Consider the following 14,226-nt stretch of genomic DNA (forward strand, 5'->3'; position numbering starts at 1 on the left):
TTGCATTGCAGCTTTATTTAAGAAGGTGACCAGTGACGGATGCACACTCCAGTGAGAGACAGCGGCATGGTCAGATTCATCATCATCCCGGTGCTGAGAGCAAGCCGAAGTCCTGTCACTCCCACGCAAATGATCCCCACCCCATCTGAAGCCAGCTGGAGGGTACAGCTATGGGAAAAGGTTTCTGTTTGAAAGGGAACCTGTCGAATTTGCGGCCTGGCACAAACCTTCACCTCCAAATTCACCATTAAAGCTGTGGGATTTCAACACAATTCACTTCCCCGCCCCCTAAAGAGCCTGAACTGATAAGGCCCAAAATTGGGATGTTGGAAAGATACTGCGAATTTTGAAATTCGGCTGGCAACAGATTTGTTTGCCCTGAAATTCCCCCTGTTTGTAAATGCCCCCCCCCAATCTTCACAAAATCGAAAGATCCCCAAAGTTTCACACAATCTGCAAGATGCTTGGAATGGAATTGTGTGTGTGTGTGTGTTTGTGTGTGTTTGTGCGTGTGTGTGTGTGTGAGAGAGAGAGAGAGAGAGAGACTGAGCCCAGGGCTACGCTGCACCGTTAGGTCCACAGAAGGCAGCTTGTGTGGGTCCCATGATGTCAGTGTCCACACTACAGCCTTCGCCCCACAGATGTGAGTGTCCTACTACACAGACCTGCCTCCCTTACATCAGCTGTCTCGTCAATTGCACGGCAGGAGCAGTGAAACTGACAGGAAAGTCCCTTCCCCAACCCCACTCCCCTGGAGAGCTGGGTGGCTGGACACTGCTTCCGGCTGCGAGCCGGGGTGAGACGCCCGAGCAGCCCCTGCCGAGAGCCGGGCAGCCGTGTGAGCTGTGAAATGCACAGGGCTGCCCGGCTCCTAGCGGGGAGTGGGCTGGGGGAGGCTGAGACGCCCCGAGAGACGTGCTCCTGCTCCCGGCGGGGAACAGGGAGGGAGGGAGCTGCCAGCGGGGCAGAGAGACGGGGCTCTCAGCCCCCCACACTGCCCCTCGTAGGTGGGGGGAAGCGCCCCTGGTGAGGGTAGGGTGGACATGCACCATGGCTGTAAGTTGGCAACCTAGAGGTCGAGTTTGGTGGGTCATGTAGACGAACCCTCAGAGACAGTGTCTCGTTAGGGGAGATCTCGTTCCCTTGTGCAGCCGGAAAACAGCAGCCGGATTCCCCCAGGAGATTCACCCCCTTGGGTCCTTCTTCTGATGGGCCCAGTTCTCAACATGATACATGGCCGGGCCTTTCCTTCCCCACCCCCAGGTTGGTCCCTTCCCTCCCTCCCCAAGGCTGCCCCCAGGAATCCCGTCTGCTCCTAGCGCGGGAGCAGGCAGATCTCGTAGCTGCGGGGCAGGGTGGCGAACCCGACCAGCTTCGGGGAGATGTCGATGTCCTTGGGCTCCACGGGGGAGCGGAAGCGGAAGTTCTGCAGGATGCTGGTGATGAAGAGGAAGAGCTCCATGACAGCCAGCATCTCCCCGAAACAATACCTCTTCCCTAGGAGAGAGGCCAAAGGAGGCGTCATGGCCCGGCCGGAGCAGGGCGCCAGGGGCAGGTGGGACTCTGCGAGGGGGTCTCCCCCCTTGTCCAAACTCTGCCCCAGTCTGGAGCAGTGGGGATTGCTGGGGAAATTGGGTGCTGTTCATTTGAAGGTCTGTAGAGGGGACAGCCGCATGCCATTCCCGTGCTGGGAGGGGTTAGTGGTTTTTGCCAGGCCCGACTTTGACGGAGAAGCACTCACAGGCCTGGTTCAAAGGGTGGGTCGGGTGCTCTCAGCCCTGCAGCTGGGCGAATAACGGATTTTTCAGAAAAACTGGAAAAAACATTGTTTCGCACCGAAGTGAAATGAAACTGTTCGAGATTTTCGTCACATCGAACGGTTGGAAAAAATTTCATCTCGGCCCGACTGAAACATTTCGTTTTGACTCAATCCAAGTTTCGATTGAGTCAAAACGAAACGTTTGAGTTGAGCCGAGATGAAATTTTTATCAACCTTTGGCTTCGTTTGAAACATTTTTGACTTAAAAAAAGTTAGAGGAAATTTTGAACCTCTAACTAGTTTCTCACTGAAAAATGCAAACGCCTGGTTTAGAAAGTCTTGCAACGTTTTGATTTGTTCAGAGTTCTGGCTCCTTTCTTTCTGACACAAACAATTTGGCGACATCGATTTGTGACATGGTAATAAGGTAATTGGAGATATACCAATCTCCTAGAACTGAAAGGGATCTTGAAAGGTCATTAAGTCCAGCCCCCTGCCTTCACTAGCAGGACCAATTTTTGCCCTAGATCCCTAAGTGGCCCCCTCAAGGATTGAACTCACAACCCTGGGTTTAGCAGGCCAATGCTCAAACCACTGAGATATTGCCAATAAAGGTGCCAATGAAGAATTACCCCCATCGCCCTGTTTAATGATACTGAGCTGGGATGGACGGCGAGGACCCAGGAGGACAGAGAACTAACACGCTCGGGACCCAGATCCTCTGGCCAGAAGGGCCCATTGGGATCATCTAACCTGATCGGTCCCTGCTCACAAGGCCCCGATTCCCAAGGGGCTTCAGCGCACACCTACCCCAGAGTGTGTGTGAACGGCCCCCTTCACCCCAATGGAGTGACACTGATTTACACCAGCTGAGGATCTGGCCCCACTGATCCCAATGGAGTGACACTGATTTACACCGGTGGAGGATCTGGCCCCACTGACTCCAGTGGAGTGACACTGATTTACACCAAGGGGTGATCTGGCCCCACTGATTCCCGTGGAGTGACACTGATTTACACCGGCTGGGGGTCTGGCCCCACTGACTCCAGTGGAGTGACACTGATTTACACCACTGGGGATCTGGCCCCACTGACTCCAATTCTCACAATTCTCTGCACGCAGGGTGAGGTCTAGTGGCCGGGCCAGGCCCGGATCTCGCTGCTTGGGGCGCTGGGAACCGAGCTCTGCGGAGGGATTCCTACCTATTGAGAAGGGCACGAAGGCGTCGCTCTTCTTAAACTGGCCGTTGCCATCCAGGAAATGGCCGGGGTCGAAGGTGTCGGGGCTGCTGAATTGCGTGGGGTCATACAGCACGGATCCCAGCATCGGGTACACCTCCGTCCCCTGCGGGAGGAGAAGGCCACACGCAGCAGGGATTAAACGCAGATAACCCACAGCGCGGATGTTGGGGCACCATTCAGGGTCATTCTAACCACGGGCGGAATTTGCAGCAAAAGCAAATATTAAATCGCAGGAGCCTGGTCAGGCCACAATCCGATGGTCACGTCTCGGCACGTGTCTCCCAACGCCCTCTGCTCTAGCTACTGCACTCGGCTCCTCCCGGAGCTGGGAAGGGAACCCAGGAGTCCGGACTCCTCGTTCTCACCACGCTGCCCCTGCGGATTGACACTGAGATTGCCAGCTCTGTGGGGCGGCGTCTTTTGTGTGTATTTGTACCGCACCGAGCGCGGTGGGGTCCTGGTCCGTGACCGCGGCTCCTCGGCACGATGGGAACACAAAATACAGCCAGTAACTATCCTGGGCCAGGCCCTCAGCGGCTGTGCCTGTATTGATTACACAGCGTGAACCTCCTGGCTTTCCGTACCCACCGTGTGCATTTTAAGATGGCACTAGAAGTCAGGCTAAGGGTATTTATCCACATGGATGAGTGTTATTGTTAGGTGTATTACGGCACCTCCCAGAGGCCCCAGCTGCAATCAGGGCCCCGTCGTGCCAGGCGCTGGACAAAGGGAGCGATATTCCCTGTCCCAAAGGGCTTCCGGTGTAAATAGAAAAGTGTTGGAGAGTCCTTAACACCATTTGTTCATTTAACATGTGGGGGAAACTGAGGCACGGGGCGATGCCCTCGATCACATGCTGAGCTAGTAGTTGAGCTGGGAATAGAAACAAGGTCTCGTGAGTCCCAGTCCGGTGCCAGGCCCACTAGGTGACCCGACATCCCAGAGGCAGCATCGAGCCCGGTCCGCTGCCCTGTCTGCGGCACTGCGCCGGCCTCCAGAGAAAGCGACAGTGCCGAGCCCTGCACAGCCATGGGGCAGGGCGGGGGATGGACGCCCCAGGACCCTACCTTGGGAATAGTGTATCCCCGGAACTGGGTGTCCCTGGTCACCCGGCGCGCCAGGCCCATGGGGATGACGTCACAGAACCTCTGGAACTCATGGATGACGGCGTTGGTGTAGTGCATCCGGCTCCGGTCCTCCATGCTCGGGGCGCGGTTCCGCCCGATCACCCGGTCGATCTCCTCGTGGATCCTTTCTGCAGAGACGTCAGCACAGCTCAAAGGGGGGGGGCCGTGCTGAGGGCTCAGTGTGGGGCTGGCATGGAGCTGGCATGCAGCTCTGTGGCTACCTGGGGACACTGCCAATTCCACCAATCTTCCCGTGGGAGCTGAGATCAGGATCCGGCCCTGTCCCCACTGCTGTCAGGGAGTGACTCTGGATTGACCCCAGGGAGCTGAGATCAGGATCCGGCCCTGTCCCCACTGCAGTCAGGGAGTGACTCTGGATTGACCCCAGGGAGCTGAGATCAGGATCCGACCCTGTCCCCACTGCAGTCAGGGAGTGACTCTGGAGTGACCCCAGGGAGCTGAGATCAGGATCCGGCCCTGTCCCCACTGCAGTCAGGGAGTGACTCTGGATTGACCCCAGGGAGCTGAGATCAGGATCCGGCCCTGTCCCCACTGCAGTCAGGGAGTGACTCTGGAGTGACCCCAGGGAGCTGAGATCAGGATCTGGCCCTGTCCCCACTGCAGTCAGGGAGTGACTCTGGATTGACCCCAGGGAGCTGAGATCAGGATCCGGCCCTGTCCCCATTGCAGGCAGGGGTTAACTCTGGACTGACCTCGGGTGAACAGAGGTCAGAATACGACCCCTGGCATTTCAGCTTGCCATAGCCACACTGGCCCGGCTGGCCCGGCGTTCCCTGACCGTCAGCTTCCTTTGACTCACGATGGAGCAACACAGACAGGACCCTGCTCCCACGTCAAACTCGCTGCCGAGCTGTGACTGACCGGCCCCATCCAGAGCTGGTGTAAATGGAGGAACCGCTGCTGCCCTCACCAGAGTCTGGCTGATTTACACCAGCTGAGGATCTGGCCCTTTGTGGTTCCTTTGTCCTCCCTTTGCAGTTACCTTCGATCTCCGGGTATTTCAGCAGGAGGAGGAAGCCGTAGCGCAGGGTGGTGCTGACCGTCTCCGTCCCGGCGAAGAAGATGGTGAGCGCCGTCAGAACAACGTTCTTCAGGGAAAACTCAGAGAAAGGATTTTCCTTTTCCTTTAAAAGACCACAGGGGAAGAATTCACTGTGCTCACAGCCGCCAGCTGGGAGCAGCCCCCCCCCCGCTTCAGGATGCTGCACAGAAATGGAGCAAAAGACAATCCCTGCTCCCAGGCGCTTGCAGTGTGAGAGGATGGCCACCCATTGTACGGATGGGGAAACTGAGGCATAACACAATGCCGTGATTCGACTAAGGCCACACCGGGGGTCAGAGCCCCGATCTCCTGAGGTCCAGCCCAGTGCTTTCACCAAAGCCTCTTGTTCTTCGCTATCTCTGGGGCTCGATTTCTCTGCCCCAGAAGGTTTGAGGCCTGAACTGACCCTGTTACCAGTTGAACCCCTGGTTACGATCGGGCCGTTTGGTCTCTCAGGCCTGATGCCGACCAAGCTGAGCCGTCCCCTCCGGCGACGGCCGGTACCTGCTGCATTTTGACCAGGAAGCAGTCGATGAAATCCCGAGGGGCGCTGGGGTCCAGGGTCTCCTGATTCGCCTTCACCTTCCTCTCGATGAACTTCTCCAGCCCTGCCAGCTGCTTGAACGCTGCGCGCTGGGGGCCGGGCAGGTGGCGCATGGTGCCTGAGAACATCTCGTAGAGCTGGGGGGCAGGGAGAGCGGAGACCCCGCTGAACACAGGGTGGGTTGAGAGGTGATCTAGCCATCCCCGGACACACCCCTCTGTCTGTCCATCTCTCCCCACTCAGACTGTCCACCCATCGCTGCTGGTCCCAGGTTTTCCTGTTCGCTGCCCTCCCAGCGTTCTCGCATCCCCCTCCGCTCCCCTAGCTAACCAGCGCTCCCCCTGATCCCGCAGCCCGGGGCAGGCAGGTCTCGGAGCCGTGGGACGTGGCCTGGGGCGCCCCCCCCCCCCGGCGTACCTGCCCCCAGGCCGTGGCGGTGAAGCGGAAGCTCTCGTTGATCATGTGGAGCAGGGAGAGGAACTCCTCGTCCTCGTAGTCGAACCGGTCTCCGAAGACCACAGAGCTGATGACGTTGGACACCGTGCGGCTCAGGAAGTAGGTGGGGTCAAAGGGCAAACCTGGGGGGGGTACAACCAGCGTTGGGTGGGGCACAGGCGAGCCGGGGGGCTGTGCCACGGACCGTCTCCCCTCCATGGATTCCACAGCGTCCCCGAGTCGCTGCTGTCCCACCACCTGCCGTCTTCACACGTGTGTCAGCAGGGGAATGGTACTGCTATGCACACGGGCTGCATGGATCCGAGTTCTCGCTCCCACTTCCTTCACCCTCCCGCGCAGCAGAGTCCTCGTAACCCCGACAGGGCTGGGCCCCAGATTCTGGGGGGCTGCACCCTGATTCTCATCAGGGTCACTTCGGAGAGGGGCCAGGGTGCCTCCACTGCGGGGTCCTCGCTTCCTCGACTCACGGATCCGAGCATTACAGTCAAACCTACCCCTAACCCTAACCCTATTAAACACCTGTCAGAGCTCAGGTGCAATGGGAGAGGTAGGGAACAAGGACATGGGCACGGGGCCCTTGCAACCGGACGGCTCTGGGATGTGAGACCTGTTCACCGCCTGTCCCAGGCCCTGGCTCTGCTGTGGTGACCTCGGGTCGGACCCCTGCTCTGGCAGTGCCCAGGTGGCAGGACTCTTCTCCCCAGCGTCGCCCCCCCATTTGGGTCACAGCCCCCCTCTGAGTCCAGCCTGCAAGATCTCTGGTCTGGAGACATCTCCCTGCCCAGGGCCCCGCTGGCTTGCCCCAGCCGCTTGGCTGCAGGGTTACGTGTGGCCGGGCCGGTGCCTCTTATCCCGGCTCTGGCCCCGTGGCTCCCCTTGCAGCTCGGCCCGGGCTACGCCTCGGTGTGGCTGCCCTGGCTCCCGGCTGCTCCAGCTCCCCAGCTCTGCCTCCAGCCCAGCTACTTTACCCTTAGCTCTGCCCTCCTCTGCTTCTGACAGCTCCCGCTCACATGGAGGATGGACCCCCGGGCTCTTAACTCCCTCATTGGCCAGCCTGCCCCGTCAATCGGGCTGACCTTCAGCAGTGGCCTCTCCCCATTGGCCCGGGGGACTGTCAGTCTCAGGATCTTGATTTCTCATTGGACCTACCCCTTTCTTTTTGTACAGGGAGAAGGCCACCAAATAACGCACTGAGCATTCGTGGGGGACGACATATTACACCTGGCTGAACTGTACCTGGAGGGTCGACCCTGCAGCGCCATGCAGAGGCAGCGAGGTGGCGTGGGGGAAAACTAGCCCCGCCCTCGTGAGCCGCCGGTTCTCTCCCCGGCCCTGCCGCCGCCTGAGCCCGTCACCGGGATCCCAGGTGGACCCCAGGCAGCGTGTCAGCAAGAGACCAACACGCCAACACACGAGCCTTAAATCCACAGTTCCAAAGTTCTATTGACAAAGGCTTTTTCTGCCTAGCACGGAGGTTTGTTTGCTGGCTGTTTATCTGCTCGGATCGCTGGCCCACCTGTTTGCCTGGCTCCTCCCCTTCCCTGCCAGACACGCAGGCAGCTTTTCACATGTCCTGACACCTCACAGACACAGGCTACATATTACATGCTATGGTGGCGTCCTGGTCACAGAGGTAATCAGGCGGAGCAGGGATTTGAGCCCACACCTCCTAGGCTGGAACCCCACTCGCTGGCCTGCGGGGTGAGCACGTCCCTGCTCCGTGACTCAGTTTCCCCACCTGCACAATGGGCGCTATGACACTGACCAGCTTTACACAGGTCCGCAGGTCAGACCCTCAGCCGGCGTCAACTGGTGTTGAGGTCAACGGAGTGATGACAATTTGCACCAGCTGGGGGTCTGGCCCCATTGACCCCAGTGGAGCCCTGGGCGGTTCCCACCAGCTGGGGGTCTGGCCCCATTGACCCCAGTGGAGCCCTGGGCGGTTCCCACCAGCTGGGGGTCTGGCCCCATTGATCCCAATGGAGCCCTGGGCGGTTCCCACCAGCTGGGGGTCTGGCCCCATTGACCCCAATGGAGCCCTGGGCGGTTCCCACCAGCTGGGGGTCTGGCCCCATTGACCCCAGTGGAGCCCTGGGCGGTTCCCACCAGCTGGGGGTCTGGCCCCATTGACCCCAATGGAGCCCTGGGCGGTTCCCACCAGCTGGGGGTCTGGCCCCATTGACCGCAGTGGAGCTCCGGGCGGTTCCCACCAGCTGGGGGTCTGGCCCCATTGACCCCAATGGAGCCCTGGGCGGTTCCCACCAGCTGGGGGTCTGGCCCCATTGACCCCAGTGGAGCCCTGGGCGGTTCCCACCAGCTGGGGGTCTGGCCCCATTGACCCCAATGGAGCTCTGGGCGGTTCCCACCATCTGGGGGTCTGGCCCCATTGACCCCAATGGAGCCCTGGGCGGTTCCCACCAGCTGGGGGTCTGGCCCCATTGACCCCAGTGGAGCTACGGCCAGTTCACACCAGCTGGGGGTCTGGCCCCAGTGGAGCTCTGGGCGGTTCCCACCAGCTGGGGGTCTGGCCCCATTGACCCCAGTGGAGCCCTGGGCGGTTCCCACCAGCTGGGGGTCTGGCCCCATTGACCCCAGTGGAGCCCTGGGCGGTTCCCACCAGCTGGGGGTCTGGCCCCATTGACCCCAATGGAGCCCTGGGCGGTTCCCACCAGCTGGGGGTCTGGCCCCATTGACCCCAATGGAGCCCTGGGCGGTTCCCACCAGCTGGGGGTCTGGCCCCATTGACCCCAATGGAGCCCTGGGCGGTTCCCACCAGCTGGGGGTCTGGCCCCATTGACCCCAGTGGAGCCCTTGGCGGTTCCCACCAGCTGGGGGTCTGGCCCCATTGACCCCAATGGAGCCCTGGGCGGTTCCCACCAGCTGGGGGTCTGGCCCCATTGACCCCAATGGAGCCCTGGGCGGTTCCCACCAGCTGGGGGTCTGGCCCCATTGACCCCAGTGGAGCCCTGGGCGGTTCCCACCAGCTGGGGGTCTGGCCCCATTGACCCCAATGGAGCCCTGGGCGGTTCCCACCAGCTGGGGGTCTGGCCCCATTGACCCCAATGGAGCCCTGGGCGGTTCCCACCAGCTGGGGGTCTGGCCCCATTGACCCCAGTGGAGCCCTGGGCGGTTCCCACCAGCTGGGGGTCTGGCCCCATTGACCCCAATGGAGCCCTGGGCGGTTCCCACCAGCTGGGGGTCTGGCCCCATTGACCCCAGTGGAGCCCTGGGCGGTTCCCACCAGCTGGGGGTCTGGCCCCATTGACCCCAATGGAGCCCTGGGCGGTTCCCACCAGCTGGGGGTCTGGCCCCATTGACCCCAAAGGAGCTCTGGGCAGTTACCACCAGCTGGGGGTCTGGCCCCATTGACCCCAATGGAGCCCTGGGCGGTTCCCACCAGCTGGGGGTCTGGCCCCATTGACCCCAGTGGAGCTCCGGGCGGTTCCCACCAGCTGGGGGTCTGGAGCCTCCCTGACTCCGTGGCCCCGGCACTGGAGGAACAGGACACCGACAAACCTTTCGTGCCCCGCAAGGCTTCCAGCAGGAAATGCGCCTCCTCCAGGATCCGCTCCTCGATGCCTCGCTTGCCCACCCCGAAGTTCCTCAGCGTGGTGATGGAGAGTCGGCGCAGCTGCTTCGCCCTCTCCCCGTTGCTGAAGGCCACGCCTGGGGGGGGAAGGAGCAAGGAACCGGACTGTGATGCAGGGGGCCCGAGTGGCGCTGTTTGCAGTACCCCACACCGCAATCAACCACTAGGGGACGCTAACGAGAACCCTTTCCGCAGGCCGGTCCTGCCCCGAGCTGGGCTGCGGATTTATTTTATTCGCTATATCGTGGGGGCGGCTGGCAGCTGGGATCCGATGGCATTAGATGCTGAACAAACATATAACACGGAGAACCAGTTCGTGCCCTGAAACATCTGCCGGGTGGGGCGGGGGGGGAATCCCTCTCCTGCCGTCCATCTCCACCCTCTGACAAACAGAGGCCAGGGACACCCTTCCTTACCCAGCCTGGCTAATAGCCAGTAACCTCCATGCATTTATCCAGTTTTCTTTTAAACCCTGGTATAGTCCTGGTCTTCACAACCTCCTCAGGCAAGGAGTTCCACAGGTTGACTGTGCGCTGTGTGAAGAAGAACTTCCTTTTATTTGTTTTAAACCCACTGCCCATTAATTTCATTTGGTGGCCCCTAGTTCTTGTATTATGGGAACAAGTAAATAACTTTTCCTTATCCACTTTCTCCACATCACTCATGATTTTATAGACCTCTATCATATCCCTCCTTAGTCTCCTCTTTTCCAAGCTGAAAAGTCCTAGCCTCTTTAATCTCTCCTCATAGGGGACCCTCTCCAAACCCCTCATCATTTTAGTTGCCCTTTTCTGAACCTTTTCTAACACCAGTAGATCTTTTTTGAGATGAGGAGACCACATCTGTACACAGTATTCGAGATGTGGGCGTACCATGGATTTATATAAGGGCAATAAGATATTATCCTTCTTATTCTCTGTCTCCTTTTTAGTGATTCCTAACATTCTGTTTGCTTTTTTGACCGTCTCTGCACAGTGCGTGGACATCTTCAGAGAACTATCCACGATGACTCCAAGATCTCTTTCCTGACTCGTTGTAGCTAAATTAGCCCCCATCATGTTGTATGTATAGTTGGGGTTATTTTTTCCAATGTGCATTACTTTACATTTATCCACATTAAATTTCATTTGCCATTTTGTTGCCCAATCACTTAGTTTTGTGAGATCTTTTTGAAGTTCTTCACAATCTGCTTTGGTCTTAACTATCTTGAGAAGTTTAGTATCATCTGCAAACTTGGCCACCTCACTGTTTACCCCTTTCACCAGATCATTTATGAATAAATTGAATAGGATTGGTCCTAGGACTGACCCTTGGGGAACACCACTAGTTACCCCTCTCCATTCTGAGAATTTACCATTAATTCCTACCCTTTGTTCCCTGTCCTTTAACCAGTTCTCAATCCATGAAAGGACCTTCCCTTTTATCCCATGACAGCTTAATTTATGTAACAGCCTCTGGTGAGGGACCTTGTCAAAGGCTTTCTGGAAATCTAAGTATACTATGTCCACTGGATCCCCCTTGTCCACATGTTTGTTGACCCCTTCAAAGAACTCTAACAGATTAGTAAGACACGATTTCCCTTCTGATGGGGCAGGATTTCCTGGGAACCCCGTGTCCCTAGTCTGCTTCTCCTGCACATTCATGTGTCTTTGAGGTCATTTATCCCCTCATTTCTTAAATTCAAGGAGGTTTTCACCGAAAACAAATGGAAACGCCGCCGAATGAAATGTAGAAGGGGAGGGAATTTCATTGACTTTCTGCCCCCTTCTAAAGGAGAGCTTTTGCCCTAAAAAAATTCACTTTGGACCCACGGAGACGTTCCCCTTGCGTAGCCTGGCGGAGCTGAGCGGTGGATCTGACTCAGTATCTAACAGGTGGGAGGCTGGTCCCTGCGTCGATCGGTGGTTACATAAAGACAGATATTTCTGGGATTGCTGGGAACAGCCCCACCAGCCCCCTGCTCCGCTCTGCCCCAAGCTTTGGGCACATCTCCAGCTGGAGCAGGTCAGGACTAAGCGGATGAGCCACAAGATTTTCACCAGCCGCAGCCCTGGCTGGGACCTGCCCCCTCTGCTCCCCCCGGCTCGCTCCCCTCCCACGGGCGCCACTGACCATAGCCACGGAAGATCCAGTCAAAGGTGGCTTGTTTCCCACGCCCACCGAAGTCCTCGGCCTGGTCCAGCAGGGCCTCCGTCACCGCCCGGTAGCCGCACAGCACCACCACCCGCCGGGGGCCCAGGTGGAGGGTGTAGACGGGGCCGTAGCGCTCGCTGATCTGAGACGGAGACGGAGACGTCGTGAGACATGGGGATGGAGCATCGGGGACACACAGAGACACGTGCCCTGCCCCTCCATGCTCCCCACAGAGCATCCCCAAACCCCACCTCTCCCCGTCCCATCAACCAACCCCTCCCCTTCTGCACCCCCATCCTATGCCACCACCTTTCCCTTCCCACGACCCCCCACCCCATGACCCCCCTCCCCACACCCCCAACCCTTGCCCCCTCCCCCCCACAGCAAACCCTGCCCCACCCCACCCAGTCTGCCCCTCCTCCATGCCCCACCTCTGCCCCCCGACTGCCCCCTGCACGTCTCCCCAGCACAGCTCCCCCTCCCCACCCAGAGATACCCAGGGTCAAGCTCGTCACCGAGAATTAATAAAGTTCCTAAAAACTGAGCAGGTCGGAGGCTCTGCGGTAGGGTTGCCAATTTTGGTTGGACGCATTCCTGGAGATTTCATCACTTGAAATAATCTTTAATTAAAGATTAATCTTTAATTCCTGGAGATTCCTGGAGGGTTGGCACCATTATCTGTGGGGCTGTCGGGGGGTCAGGCCTCCCCAGAACGTCCCCAGAGCCCACCTACCTTCATCAGTGACTTGCGCATGTTGCTGAGCTCGACCTGCAGCAGGTTCCCGAGGAGGGGCAGTGGGGTGGGCCCTGGGGGCATTTTCCCCCGGCCCTGCATTTGCCGCCAGGTGGAGAGGAGCAGGAGGCAGGAGAGGCAGATGACCAGGAACAGGGTGACGGCTCCCAGGAGATCCATGGCTGGCTGGGAGCCTCCTCCACTCCACTGCCTTTCTCCGCAATCCAGCGCTGCAGGCGGTTATATACCCAGCGGGCAGGGCTCTGGCATCGCTGCCTCTTGCACAACCCACTTGTGCAACTGAGGGTTGGCTTCCCTCCACCCCTGGGGAGGGCTGGTGGAACAAGGGATTCAGGATTCCTGGGGCACAAAGGCTGCAGCAGTGTCACAGTTTGCATGGCCTCCCATTGGGCCACTCCCAGTTTACAGCAGGGAAGTTTTTCTAGTTGACTAAACTTCGGTGCGGGGGTGGAGGGGGATGATATTGGACACCCGAGGCTGGAAAAGCCTCAGCCGAAGACATTGGGCTGGAAGAGGCCTCCTGGCCCAGTCTCCAGCTAACGCAGGCCACCCCGGCGGAGAATCCTGTGCAGCAGCTCACCAAACTCCATCTTCCCGCTAGTTCGGTGGTTCTCCCCCCGCCGCTCCAGAACCTCTCGGCTCTGACAGTTAGGAGCCTCCTCATTCCTAGCCGCTGTTGATTCGTGGCCAGCTCCTGTGCCAACATTGTCCTGTAGCTTCTCCAACTCTTCTCCCTGCCTGGCGTCCCCCCCGATGCATGCAGAGAGGGCAATCGGATTCCCTCGCAGCCTTCATTCTCCCTGGTAGGGTGAGGATTTTAAAGCACTCAAAACCAACCAACCAGTTTGCAACAAAATACTTGCAAAGAACGCCGCCTCTTTCTCCTGCAGGTGCCCCGAAATCAGACACGGCAACAATTTAAGCATCAAAAGCAACTTTTAAAAATGGTTTTAAAACCACTTCTTGCACAGAGTAAAACCCCAAGTGGTTTGAACACTGAAAGCCACTTTGCAGCAAGTACTTTTCAAGAAACCCACACGTATCGCCTGCACGTGCCCTTAAATCACAAACAACTTGAACCATTTTAAACAGACACGCAAACCCCACATTTTGCGCAGAGTAAAACACCTGGGATTTCAAACACTCAAACCAAACCAACAGTTTGCAACAAAATACTTTTAAAACCCACAAACAATTGAAGCATCAAATGCAGGTAGATTTGCTTTAAATCAATTTGATTTCAGTCATGATTTCAATTACTAGTCAGGAAGACTCGATTTAACCATGGATTTCTACATAAAAGTGCATTCTGGTTGGTTAAAGCAGCAAAGAATCCTGTGGCACCTTATAGACTAACAGACGTTTTGCAGCATGAGCTTTCGTGGGTGAATACCCAATTCTTCGGATGCAAGTAGTGGAAATTTCCAGGGGCAGGTATATATATATATATGCAAGCAAGAAGCAAGCTAGAGATAAGGAGGTTAGTTCAATCAGGGAGGATGAGGCCCTGTTCTAGCAGTTGAGGTGTGAAAACCAAGGGAGGCGAAACTGGTTCTGTAA

The 14,226-nt window shown here is 57.8% G+C and overlaps 1 protein-coding gene and 1 long non-coding RNA gene across 2 annotated transcripts in view; one reads left to right on the top strand and one right to left on the bottom strand.

Moving 5' to 3' along the window:
* On the bottom strand, positions 1-12,876 carry LOC123350067 (cytochrome P450 2A13-like). Its single transcript, XM_044988420.1, has 9 exons — positions 12,646-12,876; positions 11,892-12,054; positions 9,707-9,856; positions 6,152-6,312; positions 5,695-5,871; positions 5,131-5,272; positions 4,068-4,255; positions 2,962-3,103; positions 1-1,497 (listed from the first exon to the last, which is right to left on the bottom strand). The coding sequence occupies exons 1-9, from the start codon at positions 12,823-12,825 to the stop codon at positions 1,316-1,318; spliced, it is 1,485 nt and encodes a 494-aa protein (XP_044844355.1). The 5' UTR covers positions 12,826-12,876; the 3' UTR covers positions 1-1,315.
* LOC123350076 overlaps positions 1,174-14,226 on the top strand; it is a 26,799-nt gene continuing 13,746 nt past the window's right edge. The window contains exon 1 of the long non-coding RNA XR_006573706.1: positions 1,174-1,263. This is a non-coding gene — a long non-coding RNA (uncharacterized LOC123350076). The remainder of the gene's footprint in view (positions 1,264-14,226) is intronic.

Source organism: Mauremys mutica, chromosome 15 (assembly GCF_020497125.1).
Source record: "Mauremys mutica isolate MM-2020 ecotype Southern chromosome 15, ASM2049712v1, whole genome shotgun sequence".
Classification (NCBI taxonomy): Eukaryota; Metazoa; Chordata; order Testudines; family Geoemydidae; genus Mauremys; species Mauremys mutica.